Source organism: Manacus vitellinus, unplaced genomic scaffold (genome assembly GCF_001715985.3).
Source record: "Manacus vitellinus isolate BGI_N305 unplaced genomic scaffold, ASM171598v3 scaffold_3_pilon, whole genome shotgun sequence".
NCBI lineage: Eukaryota > Metazoa > Chordata > Aves > Passeriformes > Pipridae > Manacus > Manacus vitellinus.
In genome coordinates this window covers 1,022,907-1,046,613 of record NW_021940535.1, presented here as the reverse complement: position 1 = coordinate 1,046,613, position 23,707 = coordinate 1,022,907, and the positions used below count along the sequence as shown (strand labels likewise).

Below are 23,707 nucleotides of genomic sequence, written 5' to 3'. Positions count from 1 at the left end.
CCCTTGGAAGAATTCAAGGCCAGGTTGGATGGGGTCCTGTGCAACCTGATCCAGCTAGGTGATGTCCCTGCCCATGGGGTCGAGGTGGGAACTACATGATCTGTAAGTTCTACACAAAACATTCTATTATTATATGATTTCATAATATTCTAGGAAAGACTTATGGAACATGCTTCTGGGAAGTTTTGAGGTGTCTGAGGAGAGGACAACATCCCAGGAATGGACCAGATTGAACAACTTGAGGTTTTATGTGTGTGCTCAGTACGTAAGTCTAATATGAGTTGTAGTAGGTAGATAGATGAAGAAATTTTTTTCAGATTGAGTATTTTATGTCCTTTCTCTACTGTTACTGCTGTGGTTTAGCTGGTCCGTAAATTTAACACCCTCGGTGGTAGTGAGTTGAAGAACAACCATTGGATGTGCTGAATGAATCATTTCCTCCTCCCAGTCATTTGATGCTCTCTCCACCTGAAAGGCTCTGTAACATTCTGTCTCTATTTTATTTCCAGGTTTAATCTGCACAGGCAGCATGTTGCTGCTTCCAGTCCTTCTTGCAACTTTATTTTGGTCCCGTAAGCTCTTTTTTCCTTTCCCCTCTTCTTCCTGTGTACAGTGAATACAGTCCTGATTCCAAACTCCAGGAGCTTATCTCTCACATAATTTCTCTGCTTCCACTTCCAGGTGGAGACATGCAGTCAGCGCCAGTGCAAACCCCAGAGATGCACCATCAGATGAAGGGCAGATCTGCCAGCATGTCATGCCGACTGATGAACGAAGACATTGTGCACTGGTACAAGCAGCTTCCTGGAGAGCCACCAAAGAGGATACTGTACCTGTCAGGACATACATCTGTTTTTGATGACGGCAATGATAGAAATAGATTTGAAGTTCGAAAGGATGCTACTCAGCCCTTATATGGTCTCACAATAAAATCTTTAACCCCAAGGGATTCTGGCACTTACTACTGTGCATATTGGCACTACACCACAGCATTAGTTGATCAAAGATAAGCCATACAAAAAGATACTTCGTGCTTTGAACCACAAGCTCTGAACTCTGCAGCAGGAGAGGAAAAACAGCATCTTATGAAAACTATTAAATATATAATGTTAACAATCACTATGTCACTTCAGTACTCACATGTATCTGCAACATCCAGAAACTGGAGTCTTCCCGTCTCTTAAAGGTAGATATATGAAACACTGCTCTTAAAATGAAGGCTTAATTTTACTGAAAGCACTCACCTGACAGTGAACACAGCCAGTCTCTGTGTGGGAGCTATAAATCTCTTCTCTGTCAAAATGCTAGCAAGCAGAGCAATGTCTCCATCCCCTCAGTGCTTTCTTTTGAAAAAAAAGACAGGAATATGAAAGAGGGAGAGAAGACCAGATGATCTTGCGCATCCTTCTTCATATTTTTCTTTTGTCTTCCTTTGCATTTCAGTCACTACAAATTTCTACAATAGCCCAGAAGACCTATTTTTATTGTCACAATTCCTCACCTGATGTGTCCAAGATATAACTGAAATCCTCAGCCATGAGCTATGCCCCAGGCAAGCAGAGCCTCTCAGAGCCTTTGGGTTAAGTGTACTGAGTTTTACAAATCAAATTCTACAATCACAGATTGGTTCTAGGAAAGATGACATTTTCCTGACAGCTGGTCAGAACACTGATATACTTTTATGTCTTCAAGTTTCTGAACTAAGTTGGAGTGCACATGTTCAATATCCTTTGAGATATTCCTCTAATGCATCTGGACCTTAAAAATGGAGCCCAAATATCTCCATGGTGGTGGGTTTACAGCTCCACAGGCTCAACTGAACACTGTTTTTGCTCAACTTTCTGTGTGATTTGAGTCTATAATGTCTTGCTATAGATGTTTATGTCCTCCTCAACTATTTGAAACACAGGTTGGACTGCATGTGACCTCAGATATTAACTCAGATATTAACTCAGATATTAACTTTTGTCTTTGTATCCTTTGGATCTGAGGATTTCTCACAACCAAAGAGGTTTCTGGACGGAGTTGAGAGCAACTTCCTGACACAGGTGATTGAGCAGCCAACAAGGAAAAGTGCTTTGCTGGACCTCCAACTCACAGACAGTGGAGAACTCGTTGAGGATGGAAAGGTCAGGGCCAGCCTTGGCTGCAGTGACCATGAGCCACTGGAGCTCAGACTCCTGAGAGAAGACAGCAGAGCAAAAGGCAGGACCTTAACCCTGGACTTCAGGGGAGCAGACTTTAAAGTTCTTCAGAGACCTGCTTGGAAGAATCCCTTTGGATACAACCCTGGAGAGAAGAGGTGTCCAAGAGAGCTGGTTGGTATTCAAGAGTCTCCTCCAAGCTCAAGAAGGGTCCATCCTGAGAATTAGAAAATCAAGTAGAGGCAGTAGGACTCCCTCATGGATGAGCAAAAAGCTACTGACTGAATTTAGGCATAAAAATGAAGTGTGCAAGAGGTAGAAACATAGGCTGGTGATCCAGGGCCTGCTGTTCAACTATGCAGGGATTTCAGGAAAGAAATAGCCCAGCTTGAATTGAATTTGGCAAATGATGTAAAAGGGAACAAGAAAGGATTATACAAATACAACAGCAGCAAAAGAAGGACGAGGGAAAGCTGCTAAGTAGGGCAGGGAAACTGGTGATAAATGACATGGGAAAGCCTGGGGTACTCAGTATTTCGTTTGCCTCAGTATGCACACTTAAGAATGGCCTCCAGGAATCCCAGGCCCCTGAGATCAGACGTAAAGTCTGGAGCAAGAAAGACATACCCTTTGGTGGAGGAGGATGAGGTTACTGAGCACTTAAACTGAACACACATAAGTTTTTGGCGCCTGATGGGATGCACCCACAAGTGCTGAGCAAGCTGGCCAATGACTCTGCAAAGACTCTCACTTGTCTTTGAAAGCTCACAACAACCAATACAGGTTCTTGAAGACCAGAAGAAAGCAAATGTCACTCCTATTTTCAAGAAAGATAAAAAGGAAGACCTGGGTAACTACAGGCAGGCTAGCCCTATCTCAGTCCCTGGGAAGATGATGGAACAACTAATTCTGGAAACCATTTACAAACACAGGAAGATAAAGACAGACAGGATTAGTTCATTGATCAGGATTAGTAGCATTGATTTACAAAGGGGAAGCTATTTAGATAGCTTTAGATCCTGAAGCACTCTACAAAGGCTTGGATTTTGGCCGTTTCATCTCTGACAAGTCTATTTAGTGATAATTTGAACCTGGAAAGTTATTTTGTAGAACACTATTCTAGCCACTGCATGTGTCCTCTTGGCATAGACACCATTATGTTTGGTCTGTAATTATTCCTACTGGGAGACTTACTGTGTTAGAAAGCTACAGTACAAAACCTAGATAGTCTGTAAATTGGGCATTTAATCACTGACGCAATCACTGTCATATTTCTTTACTCTTCATCTGGGATCAGGTACCTGGGATAATTCTGCTGTGTGATCAGAAGAATATCAATGTACTGCTACTGTTTCATGCATGGCAGTTTTTTGCAACACGGGCTTGATTTCAGGTCCTCAACATACAATTGACAGTGCAGTTTTCTCTCTGATTAACTGCAGTTGCCCACGCAGGAGACTGTCATGGGATGCTGCTGAGATGAATGATCTTTTCCTTGACCCTCCTCCCCACTTCACCTTAAAATCTGTTTATCAGTTCTCTCTTCCTTGTCACTTTGTTGTGTTCTGCCAGTCTTTAAGTAATTTCTCCTTCACCTACCTCAGGGTGGCCAGACACAAAATTAAACAGGCTTTCCTATTGGGAATAAGGGGACCCTTTCCATTGCCTCCACACAGAGACAGGTGTCTCTCTTAGCCTGACTCTTCCTGGAACCCTGCATTCACAGGCACCTTTCCAAAGCACTTAGCAATGTGTGCTTACCACCAGCTCACTGCATGTAGCCAGCTACCAGCAGAAGGGAGGTTGAACAAATTCATTTCCTTCGTGCCTGGTGAGTTGCAGCCCAGGCCCACCAATCACAGGGGAGTCCCTCACAGCACCAGACCATCTCATTAAGAAGTCTCTCTGCCACGGCTGTTGACAGCAGCTTCTCTCTTTTGTTTTCCAGTCTTTTCTCCAGTGAGTGTTTGCATCTCAGCTGAGCTTAGAAACTGAAATCCTGCAGCTGTGCATTTCCTCCCACAACCTAAGCCAAAGTGGAGGCAAGTCCCTGCCATGCAGTTGCCCTGGTTGCTGCAGGCTGATGGCCTCAGCTGCCTTGGTGGAGGGCACCAGCTGCACAGGGGCACTCCAGGCACTTTTGTACTCTGCAGCTGCGTGACTAAGGTGAAGCAGCAAAGGGTGGTTCCTAACAGGATGGGGGAATGCCTCCCACCCACTCAGACATTGTGCACCTCTCTGCACCCCTCAGGTGATGGTACGCACACACTGCCCACCAGAGTGACCTGCAGGCTGATACCTTCACTCCACAATGCATAGCTGCTCTCACTTGCAACCTTTTCTCGGTTGCTCTGACTCGAGTTTTATAGGGCCACCATCCTTGGATTTACCAATGTTTTTCATATTTACTTGGAAAGCAGACAGGACTACAGGCTTTTAACCAATTTTAGCATGTGGCAGCCTGGAGAGGGTTTTCTGAAAAGGCGTCCCATCCTCTTGCACACAGAAAATCCATTGCTGAAGATCGTTCAAAAGAGTCACCTCCTCCTTCCACACAACACAGTCCCTCCCCAGCTGGCATCCCTTTCACTCTCTTCTGAGTCTCAACAAGAGCAGAGTGTGGCAAGCAAACATGCTGCTGCTGGCAGTGCTTGTTGCCACAGCCACTTGGTCTTGTAAGTACTTCCTTCTTATTCTACCTTTCCTCACAGGCACTCATGGCTATGCTAACAGGCATCTTTCACTGAATTCCAGCTAATTACATTATTTCTCCTTTTTCCTAGGTGGATTTGCACAGGAAATTCCCATGCAGAGTCCTATATCCATCACCAAGTTCCAAAAAAGTGCACGAATGACATGTGAAATTCAAACATTAGGGGCAAATTTTGATGGTGCCGTCATACACTGGTATCTGCAGAAGGAGGGTGAAGCTCCAAAGAGGCTCTTGTTCCTTTCAGGAGGAAAAGCTACCGTTGAAACTGGCTTTCAAGCAAGCAGATACATGGTTGAAAGAATTTCTGGTCAGCGACGGTGTGTTCTTACAATAAAAGATGTAATTCCAACTGATGCTGCTACTTACTACTGTGCCTACTGGGATCCTCACTGTGATAGAAACTCAAAGATCATCAAGGCAAAAAAACACCTGCAACGTCTGAACCACAAGGTTGTAACTGTGCCATTCCACCAGTCTTCTCACTCCATCTGATGTGAGCTGCTGAAAGGCCAAACCCTTTCCTGCTTCCCAAAGAGAGCAGCTAACCCTGCACAACTGTTCTTTTCAAAGTCTGGGTCATCATTAGGACTCCTGTCTTCAACACACATCCACTATTTTAAGGACAAAGGAAATCATCACTGCCTTAGGACTTAGCACGTAAATGCTGGACACTCCCAGCTCCTTTGGTGCTGTTTGCACACCATGGCAGAAGTCTGGTGGCCTTTAGGGAAGCAAACAGAGAAACATTGATTTTCTAGTCCAGCCACTGTTCTCCCCTAGGAAAGAGAAGGCAGCAAAAGCAAGACAACATACTGAAGGAAGTACTACCTTGGCGGATGGAAATTGTATACTTGGCACTGCCTATCACATCTGAGTAAATAGTTCCCCCTTTTATTCTTCCCTGTTGTACATGTAAGCAACTGTTAGCCCCTGGAAAAACTGTAAGCCCTGTTTGCCTAATTCAGATACCACAAAATCCCACACAGACCAATTTAAATTAGAGATTTACAGTCTCTTATCCGCCACAGCTAATGATGTGCTACGTATAACCATTGCCTTCTTTCATTTCGTGTTAAGACAAATAGAATAAACATCATTTTATTTGAAGAAGGATATTTGCTGAAACTGTCAAGTATGATGGACTCACTTCAAATTTGCATGAAGTTAGTATATGGCCCTGAGCACAGCAAGCATTTCACAGAAAAGCATAAGAGGAATAGTTTTTGCTTGTGACTATAGCCAAGTGTGTGCCTACTCTTCAGCTTTTCTTTTCCTGATGAGGGGCGTAATTGGATACTTGAAATGCCTGGGCATCACACAGTATGAGCAATGGGACTTCAGAACTATCAAGCTAGGTGTGAATAAACACTGCACACCAGTATCCTCATGTCTTGAATGTCTTAAATGCAAAGTTTAAGCAGACAAGTGCTCAGTGATTTCATATAATCACATAATCATATACTAATAAAATGGCTTGGGTAGAAAGGGAACTTAAAGGTTGTCCAGTTTCCACCCCCCCACACCATAGACAGGGCATCTTCCATTTGATCAGGTTGCTCAGGATGATATCTCTAGGAGCAGCTGGATGGACAACACCAGCCACCTGGATGATAAAAGAAGAAGGAAATACTAAAGCAAAAATATTGTGGTCCTGAGTGAGCCAGAGCTAAGATTAGTGTGTATGTGAAAAGAATCACAAGGTCAAGCTGGAAAGCCACTTGAAGCATGATTGTTCTCTGTGGCTGGAAGCAGTCACAAGGGGGTGTGTGGTATGTGGGGAGATAAGGAAACATCTTGCCGGCTGGAGAGTTCAGACCGGGGCTTGGTAGAGAGTCTGTATATAGAGTCTGTTTAGAGCAAGCAGCTGTCACAAGTATTGAGGCCATGTTGCTGAGAACACAGCTGCGCTGGGCAGGGCACGTCTCCAGGATGAAGGACCACCGCCTCCCTAAGATCCTGCTTTATGGTGAACTTGCCACTGGCTGCCGCATGAGAGGAGCCCCGAAGAAAAGATACAAGGACTCCCTGAAACAACATCTCAGCCTTGGCCATATTGATCAACATAACTGGTCTACTCTGGCCTCCAATCAGGAGGCCTGGAGACACGCCATCTATAACGCAGCTGTCTCCTTCGAGAACACACGCAGGATCACTCTCGAGGAGAAAAGGCAACGCAGAAAGAACCGTGTATTGCAGAATACACCATCTAAGGAGTCTTTCTGTTGTGCCTTTTGCAATCGGATATGTCTGTCACGTATTGGCCTCATAAGCCACCAGCGTGCCTGTATCAAATGTGGATAGAGCCTTCCCAAATCTTCGTTCGCGAAGCCTAGCCATGATGATGATGATGAATAAAGTAACAAGAGAGTTCTTCCTGGACAAAGTCTGTCTCCCATGGATTCATTTGCCGCAAACAGTGCAGAGTGAGGGACCTTTTTTTCTACAGATATCCAGTCTGGACTTAAACACTTCCAGGGAAGAGATATCCTTGGCTGTCTATTCCAGTGCCTCACATCTTGCACAGTAACAAATTTCTTCCTAACATCTAATCTAAAACTCCTCTCAAGTTCAAAACAGTTCCCCCTTGTCCTATCACTATCTGCCTGTGTAAAAAGCCACTCTTCCTCTTTTTTGTAACCCCCCCTTCAAGTACTGGAAGGCTGCAATGAGGTCTCCCCTGAGCCTTCTCCGGGCTGAACAATGCCATCTGCCTCAGCCTGTTTTCATAGAAGAGATGCTCCAGCCCTCTGAGCATGTTTGCAGTCTCTGGACCTACTGCAGCAGGTCCATGTCTTTCTTGTGCTGAGGAGTCTAGACCTGGTCACAGCATTGCAGTTGAGGTCTCACAAGGGCTGAGTAGAGGGGGAGAATCACCTCCCTTGACTTGCTGGCCACTCCTCTTTAGATACAGCACAGGATGCAGTTTTCATAGCACAGGATATGGTTGGCCTTCTGGGCTGCAAGTGCACATTGTTGGGTTATATCCAGCCATTGGTCCATCAGAAACCTCAAGTCTTTCTCTGCAGGTCTACTCTCAAAGCGTTTTTCTCTCTGTCTGGACTCATGTCTGGGATTGCCCTGACCCAGATAAGCACCTTGCACTTGGAGTTGTTAAACCTCATACTGTTCTCCTGGGCTCATTTCTCAAGTCTGTCCACATCCCTATGGATGGCATATTTCACTGTATCCTGTTGTTATCATTAGGGCTAGTCAATGGTGTGATGCACAGCTCTCAGCCAGGAATTGGTAATGCCACATCCTGTCTCTGTTCATAGAATCTCATGGCAGCTTTCCAAAGTTTTCTCTTAGTTCAGTGAATACTTTTTTGCTGTTGTTTTCTGCCTTCTGTATGCAGTGGCTTGCACCATCCAGCACTACTGCACTTGCAGTGGTGCAGGCAACATTGCCATTTTTTTCAAGAAACCTTCCCTTGTGGTCCTGTCATGGTCTCAGAAAGCTTTCTGAAGCAGATCTCATCCTCATCAGAACATGTGTCATCACTATACCCATTATATGATAGTGAAAGTGATGTGGACCATTAAGAGTCCCATTTCCAGCGGTTTCCCTTCCCTTCCTTTCCCTTCCCTTCCCTCTGGCTTGATGCACAGGGTCACTAGCTGACAACCGAGTCCACTCTTCTTCTCATGTGGCACTGCTCACTCTCCTCCAGGGCTGGCTTCCTTCTCTTTCTCAACAACAGCAAAGCATGGCATGCTTGTAGCCGTAGCTGCTTGGTCTTGGAAGTCATTCCTTATTTTCCTTCCTTTCCTCAAAGGCACCTGTTGCAACCCGCCCCAGAAAGGGGAGGACAACCCAGGTTCTTATTAATAAATCTCTTGGGGTGGATTAGAGTGAAATAGCATTGAATAATCAGTGTTTGTAGGGTTTATTTTGGAAAAATTTTGTTGCATAGGTAAACAAGTATGTTGCTGTTCTGGGTATTATCATCTATAGCAATATAGCAACATTAGAGCATAGCAATATAGCACTATTAAAGCATAGCAATATTAAAGCATCTATAGCATCATAACAGTATTAAAACATAGCAATATGGCCTTATTAAAACATAAAGATAACACTTAAGGAAATGCATAAGGGAGAGAAAGGGAAAGAAAGGATAAGGGTGGAAAGATATGTATAGTCACTGTCCACTGGATCCAGCGATGAAAGTTGGTAGTTGCACCTTCAATGTCTGTTGATTGAAGTGATGATCTTGCTCTGTTGGGGCTGAGGGAAGCCCCCAACAAAACTCAAAGATGTTATGAGTTATTACACACTTCTAGCTCAGGTGGGAACCCCTTGTGGCGTCCCCGAGGTGGGAAGTTTTTCAGTGGATAGTGTCATGGGACATGTCGCTGAGTCTTCAGCATCTCCTAAGACAACTGCAGCTACAGCATCAATCATGGTCCATCATGGTCTGACATTTGAGATGCATAGCCCAGGCTAGATGCGCAGAGTTATCTGTGAAGGAACAAGATTCAGGATGGGAGAGGTTCCAGGCATGGAGAAAAACATACAGCAATTGACAGGACTTTATGGCACAGACTTTATAGTTCTTATGTGTTTATAAATATACACATTGTATGTTTTCCCAAGATTTGTATCTCCCAGGCATGTCCAGGCATGCCCGCTTCCCTGCTTCCCCGCTCTCCTCTCTGACAGGCTGAAGAAGCTGCAGAGAGGAGACAGTTACCATTTGCCCTTTCCTTCCCCGATTCCTCCCATGTTCCTCCCCCTTTGCCTGTGTCCCTAACCCGATTTGTTCCCCTGTCTGTCTGTCTCATGCTCCACCCCATATTCTAGCCCTTTCCCCACCTGAAACTCATAAAACCCCTACACCCCTCAATAAAGTATTCCATTTGCACCTCTACCTTGTCTCCGGCCCCATCCGTGCTGTGTCACGGCCCCATCCCCCCTTGGACCGTGGCAGTTATGTAAAGGGAGGACACTGGCATGATAAGAGGGATTTCTCACACCTTGCAGGATTTGCCTCTTAGCCTCTTTCCTTACCTGGAAATCCACTTTGTAGTGTCAGGTGTGCATCTGCACCCAGGAGAGTTGGACAGTGGCACCCATTTGTCTGATCTGAAGGTCCTTTGGCAGTATTCAGGGAGGGGTGGGCTTTGTTTCTTCTTGTCAGTTTGTGAAATTCTTTTGTGATCTTAGAGTGTGTAAGTCATTAACTGTTACAGTCTCTGACAGCACCTATGACTGTGCTAACAGGCATCTTCCCAAATCCCTGAATTCTGGTTAATGAACGAACTTTTCCTCTTTTTTTTCTAGGTGGCTTTGTGCAAGAAATTCCCATGGAGAGCTCTCTGTCTGTCACCAAGTCTAAACGAAGTGTACACCTGGAATTGTCCTTTTAAAGGTGACTCTGAAGATTTTGGTCACACCACCATGACAGTGTTTGTATCAAAAGAAGGCAAAAAAAGCTTCAGATAGGATTTTCTGCTTCTCAGGTGTAAAAGTAGTAAATGATGGCTTCCAAGCATACAGGTACATGACTGAAAACAATTCTAGCCAGAAACTGTATTCTAACAATATACAATGTCGTTCCAGATGACATTGCTACTGACTATTGCCCCCACTGTTACAGTCACTGTAGTAGAAATTCAGACATCGGAGGCTCCCTCAGCGTCTCAACAACAAATAACTTGAAAGATCCCGGTGTGCTTCCTTTGGTGTGGATGAGCCATCTGGTGCAGATGCAGGCTGTGGAATAACAGGATATAGTCAGTGCTGACTGATCCCTTGGAAGCATCAACTGTCAAAAGCTCAAGATTTTGACTTAGCAAGGGCAAATGGAACAGTAAAGATTCAACACTTAATCTATCCTCTCCATTCCAGATTCTTCTCCTTATCACTCAGTCATATCAGTGATCTGGTTGTAAGGGTTTATTTAATGGAAAAGGGCATTTTTCCATATTGTTGTTCCTGAAAATAGGCTAGCATGTTGTACTGTGGCTCTTCAAAGAATTTGACCTGACAAAGAAAATTGAAATAGAGAGCTTTAGCCTGAAGGTTCTTAAAAATTTTAAGCAAAGGAAAAGGAGAGTTCTTTTAATTTGCGAGTCAGCAGCTGTCAGAGGAGGAAGATTTTCTATTTATTGACTGAGATCTGGAGGTGGGCATTTTTGTTCTCTTTTTTGGGAGCTGTATCATTCCCTTTCCCCATGTTCTTGCTTATCACTGTATGTGTTTCACTGGTGTTGGATCTGAATCATCCAAAATATTGGAGATAGAGTTAGCAAAGTTAGGAGAAAAAAAAACCAAACAAGGCTTTCCATAGTTAAAACTAACTTTTCCTACTTGTGTTTCATATGCAATGCATCCATCCTAGTTACTGCCTCAAGGTGCATGCTGACCCTAATGCCTGAGAATTAATCCATAGAGCTTTTTCTCTACCATTAAGCCTCTCCCTAATATTCTCCTTTTGCTGTGAGACCCTGAAAGTCTCCTCTCGTGGTTCATTGAAGTGTAACTCTTTAAAGAATATTAGTCTGATGGGATGAAAAAGTGACATAATTTCAAATGTGTATTAGGTCTCCAAATGACTGTAAATCAGTTTTATCCTGCTCATACTTGCAAGCCCAGATCATACAGGGGAGTCGACAAGCTATCTTCAGTATGAAGTGTTTCACTTCAAATGAGACCTTCCAGCTACTCACTGTCATCAACATAAATCCAATAGCACCTGCAACTGCAGGTGATATGGTGGTGGTCTCCTTCACTGTGTGTCTAAGGACGAGGCAGGAAAAGCACTGGTTGGCACTATTCTCTGTCTATGTCATTCCTGCCCTTGTTTTGTATTGTGATCTGGATGTTCCCGTCCAGAAGACTTCAGTGTAGATCACTGCTTTTTTTTACACCTACTTCAGCTGAAAGACCTTCACCCTCTAGTTCCTCCCTCTAACCTGAAATAGTATTTTCTCAACATAGCTTTGCGGTCAGTATTCTACAAGAGATCTCAGAAATACTCTAACTCAGTTTATTTTATTTGTCAAACTAAGCATGCAGGCTGTTTGATTGGCAGAAGTGGTAACTCCTCTGATGTTATCTTGGACTGTTGTATAAGAAACCTCTGCATAAAAGCGTCCTTCTCCCACCAGCTAGTATATGAAAAGCTGCCAGTGAGTTGCTGTAGCAGAGTCTGGAGTGATTCCCAGAGACGGGCAGACAATAACCACGTCCTGAGGGCAGAAAACACAACCTGCAGCGTACAGACACCTTCACAATGCTTTTGATGCTCTCTCTCCCTCCTTTCCCTCTGCTGAACTGTATTCAGACAATGAAAAATGAACTCCATGCTAGTAGTACTTGGTGTCACTTAATTGCAAGTGAGAAGGGGTGTAACGCTTTGGGAAAGAGCTGGATTTTCACCTGAAGGTATGTGGGTTTTTACATGTAGAACTCTGTGTACCTATTTGTGTGTCTAAAATCGAAGAAGAACCTTCATCTAATTCTAAGGCATTAAGAGGAGGGGTTATCTTACAAATTTGCAACACTTCAGGGAAGAGATTTGCTCTGAAGGGCATTGGTACCAGCTGAACATCCAGATACAAGTCTGAAATTCCTGACAGCAGCCGAGGGCCGGGCCTTCATGCAGACTCCCAGGGATGATGGGGAAAAAATGGGATTTTCTTCATCAATGGTATATCAAGAGAGCATGCTAGCTTATTGCAAAGTCAAAACATGGCGTGGAGCACCTGGATCAAATACTTCGGCATGGGAACAAAGCTTATTGTCTCTAGTAAGTACCATTATCATTGAACTGATTTTTGCAGAATCATTCAGATTCTCAGAAAATTAAGAATGAAAGACTGTAGGAAAATTAATTTCTCCCTGATAAATTGTGGGGTTTTGTTAACTGTGCATTGTGCCCCATTTGGGTGGGTTGATGATACATAAATATATCAAACTCGTTAATATAGATTACCTTTAGAACAAGTGCTGAATATTTATAAAGGATGGGGGAATGGAAAAATGAGGAGGGGTAAAAATTTAAATATTTCAATGGATTAATTTCTGTTTTGGTAATCTTCTTGACAGTATACTCTCAGAACAGCAAGTGAGAAATGCAAAGAGTTTTTGATTGATAGAAGTCGTCCAGTCTAAACCGATTGGGAAGAAAAAATCCCTGAATGTAATAAATTACTAGTTCCTGGCCCTACTGAAAGCAACTTTGTTACTTGTGCATTTGTATTATTCTTAATTGTTGTGAAGCTATGCAACCAATAGGATGAATGCTGGTTTCAGCATAAAGTATATAACAATGCCTAGAAAATACATGGTGTTATCAAGGTGACTATAATTAAGTCAAATTGCAAACGGCTGAGGAGAGTTACAGGGAAATTTAAAATGTTATCTATCCATGACTTTGAGCAAAATTTTTCTGAACTTCTTACTCATTACAAAACTTGAAGTATTTCTAAAAATGGTACTCTCGTAAATGTTGAAAATTCAGCTATTGCACTGGGTCAGAGAGAATTTTTCTGTAACCTACGCAAGAAAAGTGCAGTAGAGGAGATATTGCTAAGCATTATCAGAGTGGGGGATCCTGATGTCAAAATATTTGGAAGTGGAACTGAGCTTACTGTTTCAAGTAAGTACAAAATATAAAACTTAACTACTTCTGAAATGCTTTTCAATACAATTAGATATTGGCTGGCATGAAGTGCTCTGCTATTTTAATTCCCTCTAGTTTTAATCCTTCTGAATTCTTTGCAGGATTTCCCCCTTAAATAGCATTCCATTTGCAGAACACAATGTAATTGTTTTGTATTTCTGTATTGAAATGGGGGAAGTACAACGGCTATTGCAGCGTAGATGTATACTAACCCCAGTATTATTTTCTTTGCAAAGATGAATTTTAATATAGCAAAGAAAGCATTTGGAGAACAGAAAGATGTTTTTGTCTCTAGGTATGCACATTCAACCTTTGTGATATTCCTAATTCATTCTGAAAGAAATGTATCCAACCTTTGTGCTACTCGTATTCTTTGAAAAGCAAAACGTTTTCTTTTAGGACTGTATCTGACTATACCAAATGAAAGTGTTATCTGAGGCATGTCCAAAACAGTTTTAAAGTAGGCATAGTTGACAGGCTGCTCTCTCTTCCTAGCTTTTGCAGAAACTAGTAGTTATTACTGCTATTAAAGAAGAATGCCAAATTCAAAATATTCTGGTATAATTATCAGAACTGTTTTGCTTCAAGTAAACTTCAGGTGCTCTGATACTTACCTGGGATTTGGCTCAGCTAAGCATCTGAGATGAAAAGAGTTTGCCTAATTTTGACCCACTGGTATATCTGGTTAGTGGGAGTTTTGGTTCCATCAATGCAGGGTCTTGCTTCATGTTATGGACAACAAAAATATTGGCTGGTGGTCTCATGCTATGCAGATCTCTGCATAATGTTCACCATTTCTAGGTCTGATTTTATGGGGGGTGTATAAGGAGCAAATTACTTCGCCAATATCTGATCAAATAGATCTTCTGATGATGATACCCCTTTCCAGAAAACAGATGGAGCCAAGGCGCTCAATCTGCATCATCCACCTATACTTTGGGAAAACTCAAATTAGTTGAGATGAATCCTGTCCATTTAACAACATACCTGCCCTCAAAAAACTACACACCTTTTTTTTTTTTTTTACTTTACTTTAGGTGAATGCTCCTTTTTTTACTTCACTAGGGTCTAAAAATTGATTATATAGCAAATCTGATTTTCTTTAAAGAATACTATTTACCCATGTAAACACAACAGAGCTGCACTGATATTGTAAAGACTTTATTCACTGTGATTGGTTATTACAACAAGGTGTTTGGCTCAGGTACAAAACTCGTTGTGTCAGGTAAGTTGCATGTTATATTCATACAATTCATACAATAAGCTATAGGAACCTGGAGTGGTCATATAGATGTATTATACTGTCTCAGAGTTGGCACCATCCTTGCACAGGATTCTCCTCCCCAGCTCACCATTCCTACTTTGAGCCTTGTGGTATTTGCAATGCAGTCATTTAGGATCACAAACATATCTGAAAAAGAGATATTTTGAGCCAGTTTTGATCATAGTTCTCCTAGAATCTGGTGGAAAAAGGCTTGTAATAGTTTCCAGAGCCCTTGTTCTTTCCTCCAGCTGTGCTGAAGGAATTAGCAAGGAATCAAGCAGCTGTGAATTAAGCATTAAAAAAGAAAACCTCTTCTTAATACAGATACAAAGAGCAGTATGCAACGGTCATTGCAAAAATTTTTTTTTAGTTAGGCTAGCAAAAGTGAAATAACTTGTCCGTAATTATTTTTCACATATGCTGCACTTTGGCAATAGAAATATATTAGTGCCTCCAAATGCTCTTCTCATTGCTTAATAACTACTTGATAGCAAAGTAATTAAGTTAATAATAAATTAATTAATTATTCAGCATTAATTATGCTGAATTACTGCTTAATCATTGCTTAATGAAGAAATGATCTTTTTTTACCTTTCCTGCAGAGACATTTATTTTAATGGAAGGTGGAAGACAAAAATATTTTTCACACTAGATGTGCTTTAAATGCCATAATCCTGAAGTAAACAACAACACAGAAACAGAGCAGAGGAACTACTGCTACCAAATGTTTTAAGCCTGGCTAAATACATAAACGTATGTTAGTATATGAAGCAAAGATTGGTTCTAATGATTTATACCAGAAAGACTAACTGAATCATACCTATAGTTCAATGGAAATATCTGTGGCATGTTGGTTTTAGTGGAAATCCTTGCCTTATTAATCAAGTAATTGCCATGCTTTTTGTATCTACAGTTTAATATATTTTCAAGCATCACTCTAATTCTGTAGGATTTTGTCTCTATGCGGACAAGGATTCTGAATCATTAATAGAGTAAGAGGGTTGTAGTTACTTCACACTTAAGATCGTTAAGGAATTGAGAAAACCAGGACTTAGGATAAGGCTCTTTGGGAATAGCATCATTAGCTGAGACTGAATCCAAATATTCTGCATTCATGTAGCCAAATAGACTCCTACTGTTTGTATGATGGTTCTTAAAAATGGTACTTTTCCAGCCAAAATCACAGAATCATAGAATGACGTGGGAGGGAAGGGACCTTAAAGATCACCTAGTTCAAACCCTGAGCCGTGGGCAGGAAAACCTTTCACTAGACCAGGTTGCTCAGAACTCTGTCCAACCTGGCCTTAAACGCTTCCAGAGATGGGGCATCTACAGCTTCTCTGGGCAACCTGTTCCAGTATCTCACTATTCTCACAGTAAAGAATTTTTTTCTACTATCTAATCTATACCTACTCTCTTTTAGTTTGGATCCATTCCCTCTTGTCCTGTCACTACATGCTGTAGTAAAAGTCCCTCTCCATCTTTCTTGTGGAATCCCTTCAGGCACTGGAAGGCTGCTATTAGATCACCCTGAAGCCTTCTCTTCTCCAGCCTAAACAATCTAAGTTCTCTCAGCCTTTCCTCATAGGAGAGGTGCTCCATCCCTGTAATTGTCTTGGTGGCCCTCCTTTGAACTCGCTCCTACTGGTCCATGTCTTTCCAGTGCTGAGGACCCCAGAGCTGGACACAGCTCTACAGGTGGAGTCTCACCAGAGTGGGTTAGAGGGACAGAATCACCTCCCTCAACCTGCTGGGCATGCTGCTTTTAATGCAGCCCAGGACACTATTCACTTTCTGGGCTGCAAGTGCACATTGCTGGTTCATGTCCAACCCCTCATCCACCAGCACCCCCAGGTCTTTCTCAGCAGATCTGCTCTTGCTCTGTTCATCTCCCAGCCTGTATTGATACTGGGGGTTACCCTAAACCAAGTCCAGCATCTTGCACTTGGTCTTATTAAACTTCATGAGATTCCCATGGGCCCACTTCTTGAGCTTGTCCAGGTCTCTCTGGATGGCATTCTATCCTTCAGACAGCAGTTTCTGTAATGGAATGTACCATTGTGGAATGGTATTTGCTATTTGGTTCTGGCACAAAACTTATCGTCTCCAGTAAGTGTTTTCAAAATCTTATATTTTTAAAAGTTCTGTAACGGGAAAGCTTTGGAAGGAAGCCAGATGAATTTTTAAGGTATCTGGGGAGGCTCACCATAGGGACTACACTACATTATTACCAATTAAAATACCTGAAATCTCTGTCAAGCAGGACAAGAATGCTGTTTATGAGCTGAGTGTGCTGAATGCCCTCAGCTGAGAGAGGCTTTGAGCATTGGATAAAATTACTCCATTTTGTGGGATCATCCAAGTAATAAGAATTAAAATTTCAGCTTAAGAACACAGTGACATTATTTATAAATCATATTTCTAGATACCTTTAAAGGAAACCACAGAGGAGTTTCATTAAGAAAACTTTTGACAGCTAATCTATAAAAACATCTATTTTGAACTTAAATATTTAATAACTCATTGATTACAAACCTAAAACCAGAATTTTATTTGTACAATGTTTTGCAGTCCCATTGCATTGTTACAAGAGAGAAAAGACAGATTTTAGCTTAAGAAATATATGTTCATGCTTATATACTATTTGAAAAAGTAAAACCTATATACCTCGTAAAACCTGCCTCCGAAAATTGTTTAACAAGGTAAACAGCAACATTTTTGAATGTTTAACTAAACCTAAAATGACAGTGAAGTTTAAAGTTCATTACTGTAAAATTCTTCAGAAAGAATCAGATAATTTGCCCAGAAAAGCCAGTGTAAACTGTCTTATTGACTTCAATGACTTTACAGATCAGCCTGAAATTACATCAAAACCTACAGCCAATTCTACAAGTTTTCATCCTTTTTTTTCCAGAAATGTACCTACAAAGATATTTTTCTCACATGTAAACGTGTATATATGCAAAACTTAATTCGTTCAGTTCTCCACTGTCATCCATTTACCTGTGTATGTACATGCACATACACAACTGGAGTTATTCAAGCAATGTACTCAGCACATTTCCTCAGTACAGTGGTATGATTTATGTGTTTTATTTAAGCTAAGCATCTAGGGTCTTTTTATGGCAAATGGAAAGATATTGGCAATTCCAGAGGTGGAAATTATTCTGTCTTAACAGAAGTCTCTAAGCAGCTGGAAGCATCTCTCTCACTTCTCTATTTAGACTTGACAATCCAGGAGAATAATGTCAAACTAGCCAATTATATTTTAGCCTGATGGAATTAATCAGGACAACTTACTAAGCTTCGAGGCTTTGCGGAGTGCAATGTCATTAGGACAAGAGCTACTTCATGGTCTTCTGAACATATATAACTCTGGAACAAATAATAATTTTAGAAATTACTTTAATTTCCATCCGTGGGAGAACTGATGCATAAAGAATATGAAATTAATTCCTAAGTTAATGTTAGAGAACCATAATATTGTTCACAATTTTACTTCTGGTACAACAGAACTCTCTCCACATCGTCATTTCACTGACAAATCTCTGAAACTAAGGAAATTCTTAATAAAAGGGTTATCCTTTTGAAGGTAGAAATGTCATCTTTGTTTTTAAACACCAAGTCTGAAATACTTCAAAAAATCACTGAGTTGTTTTAGGGGAGATACAATGTAGAAGATTGCTCTAGAATAACCAGATCATTTAAAGAAAGGTGGAAGTTTTTTGACAAAAATACATTTTTATATTAATATGCTTTCTCCCAGTGCACCACTGCACCACTCAGTCAGACCACAATGTAAACCCTGTGCATCCACTTGCTCAAATTCAGTAGCAGAGATTTACATAGGAATCTAAAGACAAAAACCGGTGTAGGGAGAGGAACACCTAAGATGCCTCTGCTGCCTTAAAAAAATAATCTTAACCAATTCTTTCTATACAATGAAAGTCAATTTTGAAAACTGTATCCAATCTTCACTTGCAGTTAAGCATAGAAAAAAATGATTGCCTGTGAGCACTGCCTATGCAGTCACTGTAGAAGCTCATGTTGAACTAAAGCAGATTCTAAAATTTACTATCCACTTAAATAATATCAAAATGTCATCTCTGTGTGGACAAAATCTGGATGATTTTGACTCTTCCTAATAACATATGGCTTAATCCAGAGAGGCAAACAAAACAGAGATTACCTACAGTTAAATTGTGGAAACAGCTCATTTTTAATTTAAAATATATTCATGTATCTTCATAGTGAGCATACAAAGCACATCACCTACAACAACCCTGGGATGGCTTAGATATGCTGTTTAGATGTAGAAATGTTATCTAGATATAGCATATTCTACTGCTTTAGTTTAGTTTTGGTTTTTCTGTTTCAGATGTGTTAATTAAATAATTTAAACTGATCTAGTATTAAAGGAATGGCATTGCCAAACTTTGGTGTTCAGGGGATTTTGCGATTCCTTTTTCCTGTCTTGATAAAGATTTTCACCTGGCAAATACATGGAATGCCTTAAAATAGAAAGGCAATAATAAATTCCTCCCCCCCCCCCGAAAAAAATCACAAAAGTAATACTGGCTTCTAAAATTTAATTAGATATAGCAGATGTTTATTAATTAGCAGTGGGGACTTATACTGGGGACATAAAACTGCAAAGATTTGAAAGGCAAGTTATCTACCTTTAATATTCTGTAGACAACATTTTCATGTACTTGTTTTTGCACAAATATTATAAAGCAATATTAAATTACTTTTACTGAATAAATGAATAAATATCTTTAAGAAAATATTACTGTTACTTAATAATTGTCAAGAGTGGAGCAGATGCAGGTGCACTGATGGCAGTACTGCTTGGAAGGTTGTGGGTATACAGGCTGTCAGGTAGCTGCCTGGAATTTTCTAATTCAGTTTCAAGAGATTAATAGCTATTAATATCTTCAACAGTATTTCAGTTTTTCAACATTTCTCAAAAGAGCATTCACATTTGTTATGGGCATTTTAACACTTGTTAATAAGGCATTTATTTTGCTGTTCTTCAGAATTTGTATTTTGTGGCTGTGTATTTATTTGCTGTACACTATTGATCTTTCAAATCTCTGTTTTTTTAATTTTCTTCCCTCCATAACCAATCCAGACAAAGGAAGCTCTCCACCAGCAAACTTGGAAATCCTGCAGAAAAAACATGAAAATCAGATAATGTATGTTTGTCTTATTGAGAAATTCTACCCAGAAGTTATTCGAGTGACATGGACTGATGAAGAAAAGGAGATAACAGAAAACGTAGTAAAAGGTGATGCTTGGCAACCCACAGAAGAGGATGAATACTCAATTGCCACCTGGTTAACTGTACCAGCAGACAACAAAGACAAGAAATATTACTGCAAATATGAGCATGAAAGCCAAAAGAATTCACTGCCATCACAAGGTATATGCAACATGTTAAAAATTTAGTTCTACGAATCATTAGAGACATCCTTTTTCTTTGCAATGAAATTAGAGAAATGAGGCTTTCCACTACTGCTTCAGAAGACATCTGTGCTCCTTGGCACAGCAATAGCTAAAATACGCAACTGGAAAAACTACCAAAATTTTCCCAGGAAAAGCAACTCAGCCTGTGCTATGCTCCCCAAGTGAGCATGCCTTTGTAACAGAAAAATAACAGTTATTGAACCTTATCAGGTGTAAACAAGCATAGCTACAAAAGGTCTGCACTGAAGCAGCTCAGTTACTTTCCAGTTTACAGAAGTTACTGTGAAAACAGTAACACCTCTCATGGCTTACAGGTTTAAGTCCCTCTGACACCCCCTGACATTAGTCATAGCTATAAAAAACTAACGAGTTAAAAATGAGGTTGCTGAGGATGTAGAACAAAATTTAAATATATTACTTACTCATAGTCCAGAAATAGTGAGATAATAACCATGTATAAGAATAAGATTTTGTGTTTAATTGTGGAAAGATTGATAATGCAAAGCAAAATCTGAAAGACAATGCAACTTCAAAGAAAAAGTAACTTATATTCAATGCAAATTGTTTAAATCATGGTAATAATGACAAAAAAAGTGATCTAAATTGGTTTAAGTAAATATTTTCTTCATACCTACCTCTGCTTAACTTACTATAAATTCACATAACTCCAATGAGTGAGAGCATAGCCATAAATAAACATTACATTTCAACCTTCAAAATATATTCTGACAAAAATAGGCTTTAAGCTTATTTTGATGGAAGATGTACTTAGAGATGCAATATGGATGTCTTTAAGCCCATATATCTATGCATAGAAACAACATAAAAAAGAATAAACACAAATTTGCTACTTCAAGAACTAAAAGGGTGTATTTTAGAGAAAAATCATCACCAAAATAGCAAATTCCCAATAGGGAAACCTTAGATCATATACTCCTCAATATTATTCTTTAGTGCTGAACAACCATTAACATACAAATTGAAGTCCCTTCCAAAGTAAATTATTCTGCATTTCTAATAACAGTAAATTGTGAAGGCAATCAGACTCCAGCTTCTTCAATAACAAGATCAGCTGGTCAAACTGACTCCAGTTTCAAGTAAAAGAGACTGCTAAGGAACAGCCTGATGGACACATTCCTGAAAGGGCAGAGACACATCTCCCAGTTATGGCAACAAATACCCAGTCACTTCTCTTCCAGCATTTCTCCTCTTCAAATTCTCTCTGAAAATGAATCCTACTTGTGAATATCTGCTCTGCAAACTGATCTTAAGCATCCTTTTTTGTTATGTAGCACTAACTTCCCATCTCCTTGTTGCTCTACTGCCCCCCTATTTCTCAATTAAAGAAAAGCCTAACTAGGGCATTTAAACTCTCTTTCCAGTAAATTCTACGAAGAATGCTCCTCAGGAAGGGGACTGCAGCGCAATTTTTAATAGAGGTAATTTAATGTATTAAAATGTGGGAAAGTGGTGCATGTCGTGCAAGAGATAGCTATTGCTACATATGCTCAGAACATCACAAAAATTATCTTTCAAAATAATGTAAATAGTGCTTTTAAGTCTGGAGTCTGCCACTTAAAAACACTTCACTGCTACTCTGAACTAACTTTTGTTTTGGGTTATAAGGGGACCTCCTATCTTTATTAGGTAGCTTTATCAGGAGTTTTATTAGGATGCTACAGATGCTGTTTGGGCTATTAGCCCGCATTAATTGCCACTTTATTAAACACCTGGAGTAGTGAAATGTTAAACACTTCAGCTGATGCTTCATCAGCCTAGCAATTGCCCAGCACTTTGGACAAATGAATTGTTTTTTTAGCTGGAATGGGGTTTTAGGAAGAATTATGAGCACCTATGTTCAAAAAATCCAACACAAAAGGATTCAAACAAATGTGGTGCTACTGGTAATAAGTGCTGGAAGCACTACAATTATGTTCTTGCCTTTGCAAGGAATAATAACCCAGCAGCATGTGTTAAGAAGCTCAGTTGGGCTTGAACTTGTTAGCAGTGAAAACCCACTCGAAGGACAGTCAGATGTTGTACTTGCCACTGGTGTCAACGTAATTGCAGCAGTAAACTGACTACATAGTCCCAGTTCTACCCATCTTTTAGGAGGTTGTACAATATTGACATTAAACAATACTTTTCTGTCTTATGTTATGATTACAGATGTTACGTTTCCAGATGTTACGCTTCCAGATCACTTAATGCACAGGACAGCATATTTAGTGTACATCATCCTTCTTCTGAAGAGCAACATGTACTATCTTATCATACTCTTCTTCATCTACAGAATGCGAACTCCAACCAAGCACCAAGGAAAGAAGGTGTAAATGCTTGTTTAAGAAAAGGTTACAAATTGATCATGGATTTACTTTGCTTACCTATATAGACTCCCCTGCTCTGTATTAGATGTAACAGCAAAAAAAAAAATCCCAAAATAATTTTCTGGCATTACTGCATAGGGCTCATTTCGCTTTATTGCTAGATTTTTTTATATCAGTCTGGTTTTCCTAATTTTTTTGAATATCAAACAAGGATAGGCAATAGCAGTAATGGATTTTAATCCAAAGTCCATGTTGCAAAATGAAGAAGGTACTCAGATTGGAAGTAGTTATGCATGCAGAAGAGTAGGGATGCAATGGTACTTTTGATATATAAAGCACAGATGGGTTTTGTCATTGCACTTAAGGTTTAATTAGGAGCATTCCCGTGCAGTAAATTCACAGATATTTTTCATTTTTATTTTCAATGATTTGTTGCCACTCTCATTTATCCAACAAATAAGGACTTAATTATTCTGAAGTGATGAGTGCTTTAAGAGACAATTAAACATAATTTTTAGAAGTGAACATAAGAGTTTTGAATGAAGAAGTCACATGAGAATAAAAGCAATTATAAGGTGCGTGCATACAGAAAATGAAGAAATCCACCAGCACTGTGACAGTCTGAAAATCTGCACATTGTGTTTTTAAAGAGAGAAGCCAATCGTAATTATCATATACATCATCTTGTTTAAAGACACCTTTTTAAATTGAGCAAAACCTCAAATCTGAAGCTTTGATAGAGAAAGTATTTTCCCAAAAGAAGAGAAATTCTCAGATGTTGGACTTTGAACTCTTAATCTCCAAGTTCCACAAATCAGTTCCTTTCAAGTTTATGCAGAAAAATAGGAATTAGACATACTGGGATAAAGCACTTGCTCAGTTTGTGTCATACGTTTGTCGATAAGTGCTTGCAGCATTTACACTCACTGCATCTTTAATGATGAGAGCAATAAAAGCTTTCCTCCAGCCGCAGTTGTGAGGTCTCTGTTTGTTCTCCAGAATTTCCACAGCCTGTATAAAGATGCCTAGAAAACCTGATTCATTTCTCTGTTCATATAAATTTCTCAGGAAATCAAAGATCCTTAAAACATTAGTTTTCTGCTTTTCAGTTAAACAGGAACACTTTTACAGATAACAATAAAAGCTAATCTGTTACATTTT

At 40.2% G+C, this 23,707-nt stretch overlaps 1 protein-coding gene and 1 gene segment (V, D, J or C); both read left to right on the top strand.

Annotated features, from left to right (window-relative positions):
* The first annotated feature begins 387 nt into the window (after nucleotides 1–387).
* Nucleotides 388–1,074, top strand: LOC108640256. The segment is given in 2 exon segments: nucleotides 388–572; nucleotides 682–1,074. Coding segments are annotated over 2 exon segments (372 nt in total).
* Nucleotides 1,075–4,509: 3,435 nt separating this feature from the next.
* LOC103755397 (immunoglobulin kappa light chain) lies at nucleotides 4,510–23,504 on the top strand. Its single transcript, XM_025895422.1, has 6 exons — nucleotides 4,510–4,819; nucleotides 4,928–5,246; nucleotides 14,659–14,711; nucleotides 19,885–20,175; nucleotides 21,602–21,658; nucleotides 22,389–23,504. The coding sequence occupies exons 1-6, from the start codon at nucleotides 4,777–4,779 to the stop codon at nucleotides 22,550–22,552; spliced, it is 927 nt and encodes a 308-aa protein (XP_025751207.1). The 5' UTR covers nucleotides 4,510–4,776; the 3' UTR covers nucleotides 22,553–23,504.
* Nucleotides 23,505–23,707: the final 203 nt, after the last annotated feature.